At 35.5% G+C, this 14,901-nt stretch overlaps 1 protein-coding gene and 2 pseudogenes across 3 annotated transcripts; all 3 read left to right on the top strand.

Annotated features, from left to right (window-relative positions):
* Positions 1-1,063: 1,063 nt before the first annotated feature.
* Positions 1,064-6,336, top strand: LOC111290814 (hexose carrier protein HEX6-like). Of its 2 annotated transcripts, none has more exons than XM_022882296.2 (4): positions 1,064-1,338; positions 3,995-4,150; positions 4,305-4,627; positions 5,165-6,336. In XM_022882296.2, the coding sequence occupies exons 1-4, from the start codon at positions 1,209-1,211 to the stop codon at positions 6,107-6,109; spliced, it is 1,554 nt and encodes a 517-aa protein (XP_022738031.2). In that variant the 5' UTR covers positions 1,064-1,208; the 3' UTR covers positions 6,110-6,336. The 2 variants fall into 2 exon arrangements, with proteins under 2 accessions (XP_022738031.2, XP_022738032.2); XM_022882297.2 differs by lacking the exon at positions 1,064-1,338 and adding an exon at positions 2,841-2,983.
* Positions 2,131-2,783, top strand: LOC149516251 (hexose carrier protein HEX6 pseudogene; annotated as a pseudogene).
* Positions 6,337-6,843: 507 nt separating the features above from the next.
* On the top strand, positions 6,844-14,274 carry LOC111290347 (hexose carrier protein HEX6-like; annotated as a pseudogene). The gene is made up of 4 exons (XR_016346664.1): positions 6,844-7,929; positions 8,210-8,276; positions 12,850-13,094; positions 13,182-14,274. The product of XR_016346664.1 is annotated as a hexose carrier protein HEX6-like (transcript).
* The last annotated feature ends 627 nt before the right edge of the window (positions 14,275-14,901 follow it).

Below are 14,901 nucleotides of genomic sequence, written 5' to 3'. Positions count from 1 at the left end.
ACTTACATGGATCAGTAGTCAAGCGTCCTGTTAACTTCGATTTAGTATTTCATGTAAATGATGGACAGCCAAAGAAGAGAAAATATGTTGCTTCAAGAGCTTCTGCTCGTGAGAAACGAATAAGCTATAATGCAGCAGAGAAGAAACAGAATACCCTTGATGAAATGTCTTCAGGATTCAAGTTCACTACACAAAGGGAATCATCCAATGAGACAACCTTGTATCAAAAGTGCCTGGAGGAGTTGCAGGACATGGAAGGATTGGATGATGCTGAGTTTGCAAAGGCTGTTAATTTTCTTAAAGATGATAAAAATGCAATCGCATTTACGACAATTAAAGGGCCTCGGCGTTTGGTTTGGTTGAGGTCTCTGTGGCAAGCATTCTAACCTCAAACACGTCATGACCTTAGATCACTTGTATGCATGACTGTTATACTTGGTTGTTGTTCCGTTAGAATATCAAGAGCTTAGGATACGTAGTTTCTCGATTCTCTACGAAAAATATCATAATCCAATTTTGGCAAAAGTCTGCATACAGAGTTTTTTTATTTTTTTTATGATGTCAAGATTTGAACCCTTATTACTAAATTAAGAGTTTAATGCTATACCAACAAATATGCAGAAGGAAATTAAATCCATGAATTTCTCCAAAAAAAAAAACCTATGTTTACCTAAAATAAGATAAATAATACTCTAGGGTAACAGCTTGGATGTAGTGGTTTAATTTTTGGGTTACGCTTGACAGAAAAATCTTGTATTTGTGCAAAGCAAAGGTCAAACGTCCATCATATCCAACTTGCGGGTCATACACGGATGATGGGTGGTTCCTACAGTCCATATTATGTTACTCCAAGTTCGAGCTTTCAAACTACTCATGCTCCTCCAAAATTCAAAGAAAACGGTATATTTCATGAGACACTTTCTCTTTAAAAGCTATCTAGATGCACTCTGCTAGTCAAGGAAGACTGCTCATTTGAAGCCTTTCCGTTATCTAGATTCTAGAATCTTAAAAATAAACTATTTTATGCCTTTCCATTATCTAGAATCTTAAAAATAAAATATATTATCGATGAGCTGTTAATTTAAGGATATTGGAACTGATTTCATGATCAAAGGTCTCAAGTTCGAACTCAAGTTGTGACCCAAAAGACAGAAAAAAAAAAATCTGTCTCTCACTTTTGTTCGGAAACGAGCTTGGTGGATTGAGCTATGGCAGTTGGGTTAGCTATAACATGCGAAGGTGGGAATACAACGGCAGGGATGACTTTGCTTGTTGTTCTGTCAAGTATGATGCTGCGTACGGAAGGAATTATCTTTAGTAATGATCTTGGAATTTCAGGTTTTCTACCTATTTTCTGTTTCATCATAATATACGTTATGTTTTTCTCATCTAGTCATCCACAGTATTAATCTTACCAATTATAAATTTTTAGTCAATTTTGGATTCAAGCATGCAAAAATAGTTTAGCTTTTTCTAGTAAGATTTGGATAATGTTTTTGCCGTTTACTTGGTCTCTTTTGTCCTACAAATAAAACGTTGACAAATCATCTTCGCTAGCTAGCTGGTGTACGGTGTACCGGCCTACTGGTACGGAAACACCTCAGTAGGCTAAGGTCTATCTTCTTCTAGAAACTAACCTTTTTTTCGTGAATTATAGAATGTTTGGAACAACTTCATAATTGGTTAAATTAGAGTTTGAAAAATAAATTGATACTTCAGCTAGAGATAATTCAAATTATCTCATTAAGTACGTATGCAATTGTAAAGGTGGAGTGACCTCTATTGAGCCATTTCTCAAGTTCTTTCAAAAAGTTTACAGATTAGCAATTACTGCAAATTTGACAGCCAACTCTTGATTTTATTTACATCTTCTTTCTTCGGATCACCGGTGACCAGCGCCTTCGGACGCAAGCCATCCATCCTTATAGGAGGAGCTGCATTCCATGCTGGTTCAGCCCTTGGTGGTGCAGCTTTTAACGTGTACATGTTGATATCAGATCGTGTCTTGCTTGGTGTCGGTGTTGGATTTGCAAACCAGTTATGCAAAATAAATTCTCTTTAGATTATTCCTCTCCCTCTTTTATGCTATAATGCATTTGCTTTACGGTCAGTCCCATTATATATCTCTGAAATGCACTTCCCAGACACAGAGGAGCAATGAACATTGGCTTCCAATGCGGGTGTTGGCAATGGAGTGCTTTCAGCTAATATTATAAATTTTGCCTCTGAAAAGATTGAAGATCGATGTGATTGGCGTAAATCCCCGGCACTGGAAGCGCTCCGGGCCTCAATCCTGACAACAGGAGCACTTCTTCTCCCTGAAACACCCAACAGCTTAATCCAGACTAGCAATATGAGGCACCAATGATGTCCAAGCAGAAGTGGACGATCTCATCAAAGCAAGCTCAATTTCAAAAACAATCAACTACCCATTTCAGAAAATTATACAAAGAAAATATTGGCCTCAAATGGTAATGGCAATAGCTATACCATTTTTTCAACAGGTAACAGGCTTGAATGTCATTACATTCTATGCTCCAAAACTATTCAGGACAATTGGCCAAGGTGAAAGCGCTTCACTCGTATCTGCAGTCGTGAGTCCTGGCCTTGTTGGTTCCACTGCTACGTTCATATCAAAGCTTGTATCGATAAGCTTTGGCCGAAAGGTTTTGTTTATGACTTGGGGAATTCAAATATTTGTGAGCACAAGCACCGATTCGGATCCGACACCCAACACAAATAAGATCCGGCAATAATAAAAATATTTTATATAAATGTCAAATTTTAATAATTACAAAATTACAATTTAATCATCCAAATTAATCTTCAAAATCTGTTAAAACACTAACCAAAATACAGTCTATTTATTACACCAAGTGCCCCTTCTTCTTCTCCACAGCAACCGACTTATCCTCGTTTCTCTTTTCAAATCCGACATCTTTCCTCTCTGTCTAAAAAACGACAACAGCCCAACGACACCCAGGTCAGTTTTGTTCTCTGCCCTTCCTTTTCTTCTATTATTCCTCTTTCTATCCAACACGGGCAGCCCGCCTGTACAAATGGGAGAGGACTCCTTGCTTCATAGTTTATTACTGGTTAACTTGTTTTCTTTTTATAAAATTTTTATCCAATTTCAGATCTACTTATTCGTGTATTCATATTGTTTAAAATATTAAAATTCCTGATATTATGTTTTACATCAAAATTGTTTTTCTGTTTTCACACGAAAATGTGAAATATATGAACTGAAATTCAGAGTCTCTGCCTACAATGGTGTTACTGAATTGCTAGAGAAACTCACAAAAGTTGCAAAGAGACCCCTTGTGCTTCAATTAGTTATAATTTTAGACAGCTTTTGATTTTATTTTATTGCCTTCAATGCTTAACCCATTTAGCTAGATAAATGTACAATTTGACTTAGCTGGAGATATTTGAAGGCAGTGTTTGTTGTAGATGACTTAAGTGATGAACTTGTGATCCAAATTTAGCCTTCATTTTCAAGTCTTTTTAGCTATCAAATCAAACTAATATGAAATTTCTTCTATGCATGTAAAGACGCAAACACGTGCTTGAGAAACCCTGAACTTATTAACTAAAACCAATGTGAAGACTGTCAAAAGTCTAGCGTAGAGGTCCACAGTTTCTTAAAGGTTGTCAGTGCAAAATCTTTAAATGACCAAAGAAAAAGCAAAAGATGCAATATTCAAATATTAGGCTTCAATTTCTTAGTTCGTCCCCAGGAGTTGACACAAACCAACTTTGATCTATGCATTTAGCTGTGATATTAAAATCTAGAATCCCTTTGTAACTTAACAGTGAAACTCCGTGATCACATGCTTCATTTTGGTCCACACGTAAATTTAGATATTCTGTCGCAAAAGATTTCCACTATAGTCAACCAAAATATGCTCCTCTTTTTTTAAAGTAACCCACTACTGTTAGTATTGTCTATAAAGTATGAACCAATTTCTCTCTTTTGTTTAATTGAGATTAGTGCTCAGCTGGAGGTTACTCTTAGCTATGGCGGCTGCAAGGGGAATAACAGGTGAAGGAGGGCAATACAATGGCAGGATTACGGGGCTACTTGTTCTTTCATGTGTAGTAGCTGCCTCCGGAGGACTTATCTTTGGCTATGATCTTGGAGTTTCAGGTCTGTCTCATCAGTATATCCTTCTTTCTAATTTTCCATCCAAGTTTAGGGCTATGGGTATTTGAAGAATAAGTTAGTTCTTCATTCTTAAGTTTCAGATTATCTCTCATGTATTTAATTGCCATTAACAATATTTATGTAACTTTGATTTAAGGGGGAGTAACCTCTATGGACCCTTTTCTCAAGAAGTTCTTCCCAGATGTGTATCGAAGGATGAAAGAAAATACCAAGATTAGCAATTACTGCAAATTTGATAGCCAACTGTTGACCTTGTTTACATCTTCACTCTACATAGCTGGCCTTATTTCTTCTTTCTTTGCATCATTTGTGACCAGAGCCTTTGGAAGAAAGGCATCGATGCTTGTAGCAGGGGTTGCTGTCCTTGTTGGTTCAGCCCTTGGTGGTGCTGCTTCCAATGTGTACATGCTTGTATTTGGTCGTATTTTTCTTGGCATTGGACTTGGATTTGGAAACCAGGTTACTTGAATCTATTTCTGCCTTCTTTCGTTATTTCTTCTTTCTATTGCAAAATCTTCTGCGAAATGGACTTGAATCTCAAGTTTGGTAGCAAATTTACATGCTAAATTCAAAGTAAACCCTACAATAAGGAGGGTAGAAAGGAGTAAAAATGAAGTAATAGCAGTTAAGAAAATCTTTCATTGACTTGGTGAAGGAAAGAAGAATGCTTTACCGAAGACAATAAATCTTGTCATCACTTACAAACTTATAGTTTTTATTAGTTATTGTTTTAACTAATAAGGTAATTGTATCGATTGCCAAGACCTTAGGATTTCCTCCCTGGTATATCTAGCCCAATAATGAGGGAAAGACCAATTAATTGTAACACTAGCCTGACCATAAAGCTCCAGAAACACTACTTCAAGCATGCCAAATGATCAATTTCTGTTAATTGAAGATTTTGACAGAATTAGTGCTAAAACATGTTCAATAATAAGTTTTACATGGGTCTATATATCTACTAGGTTTTTATGCTCCAATTTATTTGCTCTGCAGTCAGTCCCACTATATATCTCTGAAATGGCACCACCCACATACAGAGGAGCTATGAATATCGTCTTTGATGGTGGAGTTGGCATTGGAGTACTCATAGCTAACATCATCAACTTTTGCACTGAAAAGATTGAGGGCGGTTGGGGCTGGCGTATCTCCCTATCCCTGGCAGCAGTCCCAGCATCAATCCTGACACTAGGTGCAATTATTCTCCCAGACTCACCAAACAGTTTGATTCACTATACCAATAACCATGAAAAGGCCAAACGTGTGCTTCAGCGGATAAGAGGCACCAGTGATGTCCAAGCTGAATTTAATGATCTAGTCACAGCAACCTCAATCTCAAAAACAATCAAATCCCCATTTAAGAAAATTATGCAAAGAAAGCATAGGCCTCAACTGGTTATGGCAGCAGCTATACCATTTTTTGCACAAATGACAGGGATTAATGTCATCACATTCTATGCTCCTATACTATTCAGGACAATTGGCCTACATGAAAGTTCTTCACTCTTGTCTGCAGTTGTGATTCGTTGTTTCAATGTTGCATGTACATTTGTATCTATGTTTGTAGTGGATAAGCATGGCCGAAGAGTACTGTTTATGATTGGGGGAATTCAAATGCTTGCAACACAAATAACAATAGGAGGTTTTATGACAGCTTTGTTAGGGGATCATGGAGCATTGAGCAAGGCAAGTGCTTACTTGGTTTTAGTTTTGATATGTATATACATTTCTGGGTTTGGATTATCTTGGGGTCCTTTGGGATGGTTAGTCCCTAGTGAGATTTATCCATTAGAGATCCGGTCCACAGGGCAAAGTATTACAGTATCAGTCAGCTTTTTCTTCTGTTTCCTTGTTGGACAAACTTTTCTATCTATGCTTTGCCACATGAAGGCAGGGATTTTCTTCTTTTTTGGTGGATGGGTGGCACATGATAAGGTATAATTTGAAACAAGTTTTAATCTTGTTTTGCAAGAAGGGATATAGAACTAGTTTCTGTTTGATTAGTCAAGATAGCCATTAATATGCACACAGCTTTGATACATAAGGTATTGGTTGTAAGTTGTAACCTTAGATTTGAAGCCATTTGGCTTTCTTGTAAGAGAGTGCTTACTGAATAAAACTTGAAAGACATGAATACAAATAACATGAACTTCCTACTTTAGAATTTAATCAAACTTTCCACCTCTTATATATATATGACTTATTTATGGTCGATGAGTGGCCAAACGGAACTAGGAAAAGCTTTTGTAAAAAGTAAGAAGTTGAATGAATTTCATTATTGCTGTTTTCTTTTTAAAAAGGTGCGATGAAATTGGAATAGTGGACCATAGACTCTTGGTGGGAAATGACTAGGATGATGTTGTCATTCAATGTCATCACTAACTTGGAATTCAACGAATTTATGTTAACAAAATTAATTAATTCTGGACTTTTTTTTTATGATTTCACTACTTGTAATATTTCCTGATTCATTCAAGATTCCAAGTTCTGAGGTTTCTTGCCTTTCCCTCGAAATTTTGTTGGCATATTTGATTATTTTTTCTCTCGTAACCCAATTAATGTGTTAGGCAGCATTGCTAGCTATTAGCTAATGCTCAGCGTAAGAAGCAGATCATTAAAGTAGAAACAAACTCATTGGCCTAAAAAAAGTAGAAACAAACTCATTGGCCTAAAAAAAGTAGAAACAGGCTCTTATATCATAAATTCAGTTCACTGCTTTTCGATGTTTTCTGCAAAGTTCCTTTCTCAAGCATCAAAGCTCCCACTTAATGCAAAGCAAAGCGCCATCATATCATAATTGCTAGGCCTAAATGGATATTGAAGTTTCGCATCAGTCATGACTGATCATGAGTCAACAATAAATACTCTTCCAATGTTTCTAGATCATCTATTAGTATTATCTATAACTTTATACTAGTTTTGCTCGCTCGTTTAATCGAGATAAGTAATGATCAGCTGGAAGGTCTGAGCAATGGCGTCGACAATAACAGGTTCTGTCATGTGTGATGGCTGCAACATGAGGACTTATTTTTGGCTATGATCTTGGAGCCTCGTTATAACTCAGCTCTTGGCCTGTGTGGTCACCCATTGGATCCCCCATCCGGTTCACCGGGCTTCTACTTCTACCCTTCTCAACCCTAATTTTCCCTTAGAAAAAGAAAATAAATAAGGTGGTCATGCAGTCATGCTGCAATTGCAGTCGCACCCCTTGTCAACTGCTTTCTTGTATTACATGAAGCTCACACTTACATGTAATGGACTCTTACATAATTTTTTTACGGTGATGGAATAATTATAAATGAAATACTATCTTTTCGTATCATCAAATTAAGCTAGCATTTGCAAAGAGAAAAAAGGACCATTATTTACATATTCATATCATAATTGCTAGCTACTAGTAGTAATTAACAGATAGTGAAGTCTCAATGACATTAAACATACACTTCCTTCTAAAAGGTTTCAACCTCACATGCTTGCATACAGTCCACAAGAAAATGGATGTTCTGTACCAGTCAAGTAAACAATGCTTCCTTTTTAATCTTCTAGTATTATCTGTAACTTTTAACTTTAATCCATCTTTCTCTTCCTCTCTCACCTGTTTATGCTATTTAGATTTGGAGCAGGCTAAGACATGGTGACTCCGCTTCAAATCACAAGTGGAGGCCGGCAATACAATGGCAGGATCACCCTGCTTGTAGTTCTCTCATGTTTGATGGCTGCCACAGGAGGAGTTCTATTTGGTTATGATCTTGGAATTTCAGGTTTGTTTCATATGATCATTTTTATATACTTTTCCCTCGTCTAATCTGCAGAATAAATTATGATTCATATTCATATCCGACGTCACTCCCGAATCCGAGTAACATAGCTGTATAGACTTTTTGGCAATAATTTTATGCTGTTTGCACATAACTGCAGTTACTTTTTCTTATAATCATGGTATGACAGACTTTGACTGTTGCATATTACTTTTGCAAAAATCTTGTATTGTTGTTTGTTTCTAAAGAGAATTGAGATTATCTGTTTTGTGTAACTGTGAAGGTGGGGTGACCTCTATGGAGCCATTTCTCAAGGAATTCTTCCCAAAGGTGTACAAAAAAATGAAAGATGAAGGATTTAGAGCAAAGAAAGAACAACGGAAAAAATGGGAAACTAATCTGTCAATTGCAGTAAATTGGCTCTATCAAATCATGAGCTTCATTTCATTAATTTATAGGCTTCAAAAATACAAAAGTTTGTTTAACTACTACAAAAGTTGTTTGCCTAACAATATGGATCACCATACATAGATTCATCATGCTACCTAAACTGATAAGATGGCAGGACATGTTGCAAAAGTTGTAGTAGAGATGCCATACCTAGTTGCTTCAACCACTAACACTCCTCCTTGGCATTTCTATTGGAAACACCAAGACTGTTCCTTAACATTTCAAACCTTGCCTTTGGTAAGGCCTTGGTTAGAATATCTGCAATTTAATCTTTTGACTTGCAATGCACCAGTTTTACTTCATTCTTAGCTTCAACTTCTCTAATAAAGTGATACTTGATCTTAATGTGCTAAGTTTTTCCATGAAACATAGGGTTCTTGACCATTGCAATTGCTAACTGATTATCACAAAAAATTTCTATTGGATTATCTTGCTTTTGACTTAAATCCATCAAAATTTTTCTTAGCCAAATTGCTTGATTAATAGCAGCTATTACAGCTATATACTCTGCTTCTGTTGTTGATTGAGCCACAGTTCCTTGTTTCTTTGAATTTCAGCTAAACACATTTAATCCAATGAAAAACATATAACCTGAAGTGCTTGTCATGTCTTCATGAGAGTCAACCCAGTCACTGTCTGTGAATTCAACCAGTCTTGAACTTTCATTCTTCTTGAACTAAATTCCAAGTTCATTGGTTCCTTTGACATATCTCAACACTCTTTTAGCAGCCTTAAAATGCAACTTACTTAGACTTTGCATGAACCTAGAGAGTAAATTTACAGCATACATGATGTTTGGCCTTGTTGCTATCAAATACAATAAGTAACCAACCAAGTTTCTATAAATAGAACAATCAACTTTGTTAGCTCCATCTTCTTTAATGAGTTTCTCATTTTGAGCCAAAAGGGTGTTGACTGGTTTACAATTTTTCATCCCAAACTTTTTCAGGATTTCATTTGCATATTTTCTTTGACAAATGAAGATTCTTTACTGGTCTTAATGAATCTCCATTCCAAAAAAATAAGACATTTCTCCAATATCTGTCATCTCAAAAACTTTCTGCATTTGGAGTTTAAAATCTTCCACAAGAGCTGATTTGCTACCTGTCACAAAAAAATCATCAACATACAAAGAAACAGTCAATAAATCATTACTATTAAAAACCTTAATGTACAATATTGTTTCACTAAGGCTTTTTTTGAATCCTAAGTTTAGCAAATGATCATCAATTCTGGAATTCCAAGCTCTTGGAGCTTGTTTTAATCCATACAAAAGCCTTTTTGAGTAGATAGACTTTGCCCTCATCTCCTTTGGTAACAAAACCATCAGGTTGTTCAATGTAAATCTCTTCTTCAAGATAGCCATTCAGGAAGGCAGATTTGACATCAAGTTGGTATATTTTCTAACTTTGTTGAGTTGCTAAAGCTAATAGCAGCCTTATGGTGTCCAACTTTGCAACTGGAGCAAATGTCTTTGAAAAATCAACACCAAGCTGTTGGGAGTAGCCTTTAGCTACCAATCTAGCTTTAAGTTTGTTGATGAAACCATCAGCATTCAACTTCGTTTTGAAAATCCATTTAACACCAATGATGTTTTTGTTGCTTAGTCTTTCAACTAGAATCCATGTTTGATTTTTCTCAATCATATGAATCTCCTTCTTCATGGCATTCATCCACTCTAAAAATTTGACAGCTTTTTCAAAGCTTGTAGGTTCAAGAATGGTAACATTTGATCTCTGATAAATATCTGTGAGTGGTCTGATTCCTCTCACTGGTTCATGATCAATGATTTCATTTTCAAACATATAATCTTCTTGATCTTGAAAGCTTATCATGTCTGTAGCAGTTTGCTTGACTGATTCTCCTTTTGATTTTTTCTAATTTTAGGCAACTTGCTCATTAAATCTCACATTCCTACTTACAATCACATTGCCTGTAAGTGGATTGTAAGTCCTATAGCCTTTGGTGATGTTGCTATAGCCCAAAAAAATACAAATTTTTGCTTTCTGATCAAGTTTATCCCTTTTGATATCAAGAACAAACACATAACAAATGCTGCCAAAAACTCTTAGATGCTGCACTGATGGTTTGCTTCCATACCAGGCTTCGAATGGAGTTTTTCCCTTCAAAGCTTTTGTAGGTAGCCTATTGAACAAGTAGATAGAGGTATTGACTACCTTTGCCCAAAACTTTTTAGGAATATTTTTTTCAAACAGCATGCATCTTGCCATCTCCATGATTGTTCTATTCTTCCTTTCACTGACTCCATTTTGTTATGGAGTGTAAGTTACTGTGAGTTGGTATTCAATTTCTGTAACTTTATAAAACACATTAAATTTGTCAGATGTGTATTCAGTACCATTATCTGATCTTATGATCTTGATTTTGTAGCCACTTTGATTATCAATCCAAGCCTTGAACTTTCAAAATACATCTATAATTTCAGACTTTTGTTTCATGAAGTAAATCCAACACATTCTGCTAAAATCATCTATAAAAATAATGAAAAATCTACTGCCATTCAAGGACAAGGTTCTTATAGGACCATAAACATCAGTATGAACAAGCTTTAGTTTTTTAGTTACCCTTCATGCTTTGTTAATTACAAATGGCAACTTACTTTGTTTTCCTAGCTGACAGACTTCACAAACTCCAACACTGACTTCAATAGTAGGCATGTTTAATACAAGATCATTTTTATGCATGAAATTCAATGCATTGTAGTTGAAAATGTCCCATCTTTTTTATGCCATAAAGAAGATTCATCATGTGAACTAGTATATGCAGAGGAGTTTGCTTCATGCCAGTTTAAGGAAACACATTTTCCTTTCATATTAATAATAAAGAGTTCATGGCTAGTGGGATCATGAATTATGCATGCCTTATTTTTGAAAACTAAATAGTAGTTCTTTTCTAGTAACTGTCATACACTTAATAGGTTTTAATCTATTTTAGGCACAAATAACACATCTGAAATGAGTTTGGTATCTGTTATTGTCTCAACAACCATTACTCATTTTCCTTTGACTTCTTGAAATTACCATTACCTATTCTGACTTTAGAGATACAGGTTTTGTCTAATTCTTTAAACATGTTGATATTAGATGCCATATGGTATGTGCAACCACTCTCAATTAACCATACACTTGAGGGGGTTCTGGTTGTATAACAGGTTGCAACAAAAACCTGCTTTTCTAGCTATTGTTAGTTCTTAGCAACTCTGGCTTGTTGAGCTAACTATTGTTGTTTTTTGTTTTTGCATACTTTCTTCATGTGACCAAGCTGTTTATAGTACTTACATTGTATGTCAGGTCTGTATCAACAATATTTCTCCAAATGAGTGATCTTTTTGTAGTGAGAGCAAGGTGAAAATTTTTTTTTCTTTTCATTGTTTCCAGAACCTTTTTTTTTTTTTTCGATCTCCTTGTTTTCTGCCTTTGCTTTCTGTTTACATCTTACTTTTCTCCTTGACTGTAAAAGCACCTTTTGTTAAATCCTCTTATCTGATAGCCTTTATTTACTCTTAAGCTTGCAAAGCATTGAACAACTCTGCTGGAGTTATTTTGGTCAGGTCTTTGGAGTTTTCAAAGGATGAAATTTTTGACTCAAACCTCTCTAGTAAGCTGACAAAAACCTTCTCCACAATTCTTTTGTCTGACAACTCCTCACCAAGTAATCTAATCTTGTTTATTATCTTCATGAGTTTGTCATTGTACTCTTTTAAATTTTCAGACTCCTTCATCTTTAAGACTTCAAACTCTCTTCTAAGATTCAACACTTGCATTTGTCTTGTCTTGTCACTACCTTGAAATTCTTCTTTAAGCATATCCCAAGCTTGTTTTGCAGTTTCACAAATCATGATTCTGATGAATATGTTATCAGAAACTGAAGACTCAACACAGCTTTTAGCCTTGTATCTCTTTGCTTTTTCTTTACTATAATTTTTCATTTAAGTTACTGTGGATTTGCTAGAAGTTGTGGTGGTTCCTTCTCATTTTTCACCATTTCCCACAAATCGAAAGCACTCAAATAGAACTTCATTTTGATAGCCCATATCTGGTAGTTCTCACTAGAAAAAATAAGAAGTAGAGGTAAGGAACAACTGCTTGAGGCTATTTAAGGTTGACAAAAGCTGGCTGGTAAGTGTTTGATGGCTTTTTACTTAATTTCAAGAGCTCATAAGTCCTCTAAGACCTTAAAAAAGCTTTGATACCAACTGAATGATTTAGAGCAGAGAAAGAACAAAGTAAAAAATGAGGAAACTAATTTGTCAATTGCAGTAAATTGGCTCTATCAGATTATGAGCTTCATTTCATTAATTTATAGGCTTCAAAAATACAAAAGTTTGTTTAACTACTATAAAAGTTATTTGTCTAACAATATAGATCACTATACACAGATCCATCATGCTACCTAAACTGATAAGATGGCAGAACATGTTGCAAAAGTTGCAATAGAGATGTCATACTTAGTTGACACCAAAATTAGCAATTACTGCAAATTTGATAGCCAACTGTTAACCTTCCCTGTACATAGCTGGCCTCATTGCTTCTTTCTTTGCATCACCTGTGACTAGAGCCTTTGGCCGCAAGCCATCAATCCTGGTAGGGGGAGCTACATTCCTAGCTGGTTCAGCCCTTGGCGGTGCAGCTTTTGACATCTACATGCTAATATTTGGCCGTGTCTTGCTTGGAGTTGGGATCGGATTCACCAACCAGGTGGAACTATCAATTAATTACCACTGAATTATGCTTTTTTCTAATCATAATGTTCTTGCTTTAATCTTAAATTTGTTTGTTCCATAGGCAGTACCTTTATATATCTCTGAGATGGCGCTTCCAAGAACAGAGGAGCATTGAATATTGGTTTCGAGGTTGGTGTTGGCATTGGAGTACTTGTAGCTAACCTTACTAATTTTGGCACCGAAAAGATCAAAGGCGGTTGGGGCTGGCGTATTTCCCTAGCCATGGCAGCAGTCCCAGCGTCAATTGTAACACTAAGCACGCTTTTTCTCCCAGAAACACCCAACTGCTTAATCCAGCACCAGCAAAGCATTAATCATCACCAAAAGGCAGAACATGTGCTGCAACGTATACGAGGCACCACTGATGTCCAAGCAGAACTCGAAGATCTCATCAAAGCAAGCTCAATCTCGAAAACCATCGAAAACCCATTTAAGAAAATCATACAGAGAAAGTACAGGCCTCAATTTGTAATGTCAATAGCTATACCATTTTTCCAGCAAGTGACTGGAATCAATGTCATCACATTCTACGCTCCAATACTTTTTAGGACTATTGGCCTTGGTGAAAGTGCTTCACTACTCTCAGCAGTAGTGATTGGCCTGGTGGTATTGGCCTCTGTATTGATATCCATGCTTGTAGTAGATAAATTTGGAAGAAGAGCTTTGTTTATGATTGGTGGAGCCCTAATGTTGGCGTCACAATTAGTGGTGGGAGGAATTATGGTAGCATTGCTAGGTGATCAAGGTGCCCTTAGCAAAGGCTGTGCTTACCTGGTTTTGATCCTGATATGCATATATGTAGCCGGGTTTTCACTGTCATGGGGTCCCTTGGGATGGTTGATCCCTAGTGAGATTTATCCATTAGAGATTCGATCAGCTGGGCAAAGTATAACAGTTGCAATGGGCTTTCTGTTATGTTTCCTTGTTGGACAAACTTTTCTAGCTATGCTTTGCCATATGAAGTCAGGGATTTTTTTCTTTTCGGGGGATGGGTGGCGGTGATGACTGCATTCGTGCACTTCCTGTTGCCGGAGACCAAGAATCAGCCTATTGAACGAATGGATAAAGTGTGGAGGGAGCACTGGTTTTGGAGAAGATTTTTGGAGTATGGGGATGGAACCATGATGTCACATATCCTATTAAAATATATTTAAAATAATTAATAAATTAAAATGATAAATAAAAAAAATACATGTAATAATATTTTATTTCGATTGTGAAGATTAAAATTTTTTTTGAAAAATGTATATAAAATGGTAGAGTCATAATATTACATGCTTCAATTTATTTATTTATATGTTGATTGACTTTAAAATTTTAAAAGGTGTACAGCAGCAATGGAGTTCTACACACCATTTTAGACCATTCAACAATAATAATAATAATAATAATAATAATAATAATAATAATCTGACTATCATCCTTAGACCCCACAAAAATACTTTGGTTAATTATTTAGATTTGTCCACAGCTGGAGAGCTTAACTCAAAGTTTAATTTAGTTAAATTTAAAGTATTAAACAATTAATTAAAATATTTTTAATTTAATTTTAATTTTAAAATATTAATATTTAATAATTTCAATAAATTGAATTTTTTTAAAAATTTCAAGTCATGTAAACCAATCTAATTGGATAGAATCTTACATAAATTTTTAAAATATTAATTGAACTTAATTCGATTTGATCTTATTTACAAATATTTTCACATGTAATGTAACATTAAAGTATAAAATTAATTTTATTTTTATATTTAATTCAGAAGACTTTGTAATGAAAGGTA

Source organism: Durio zibethinus, chromosome 11 (assembly GCF_047325235.1).
Source record: "Durio zibethinus cultivar Kanyao isolate XHJ-2024 chromosome 11, ASM4732523v1, whole genome shotgun sequence".
In the NCBI taxonomy this organism is placed as follows: Eukaryota; Viridiplantae; Streptophyta; class Magnoliopsida; order Malvales; family Malvaceae; genus Durio; species Durio zibethinus.
Note: the sequence above shows the minus strand (reverse complement) of the source record. Positions and strands in the feature narration are given on the sequence as shown.

Bases quoted from the DNA above. Each gene is read 5' to 3' on its own strand.
- LOC111290814 (XM_022882296.2), top strand. From the start codon at position 1,209: ATGGCAGTTGGGTTAGCTATAACATGCGAAGGTGGGAATACAACGGCA. The intron at 1,339-3,994 runs GTTTTCTACCTA...AATTGAGATTAG, and splicing joins TAATGATCTTGGAATTTCAG to TGCTCAGCTGGAGGTTACTC. The intron at 4,628-5,164 runs GTTACTTGAATC...TTTGCTCTGCAG, and splicing joins GACTTGGATTTGGAAACCAG to TCAGTCCCACTATATATCTC.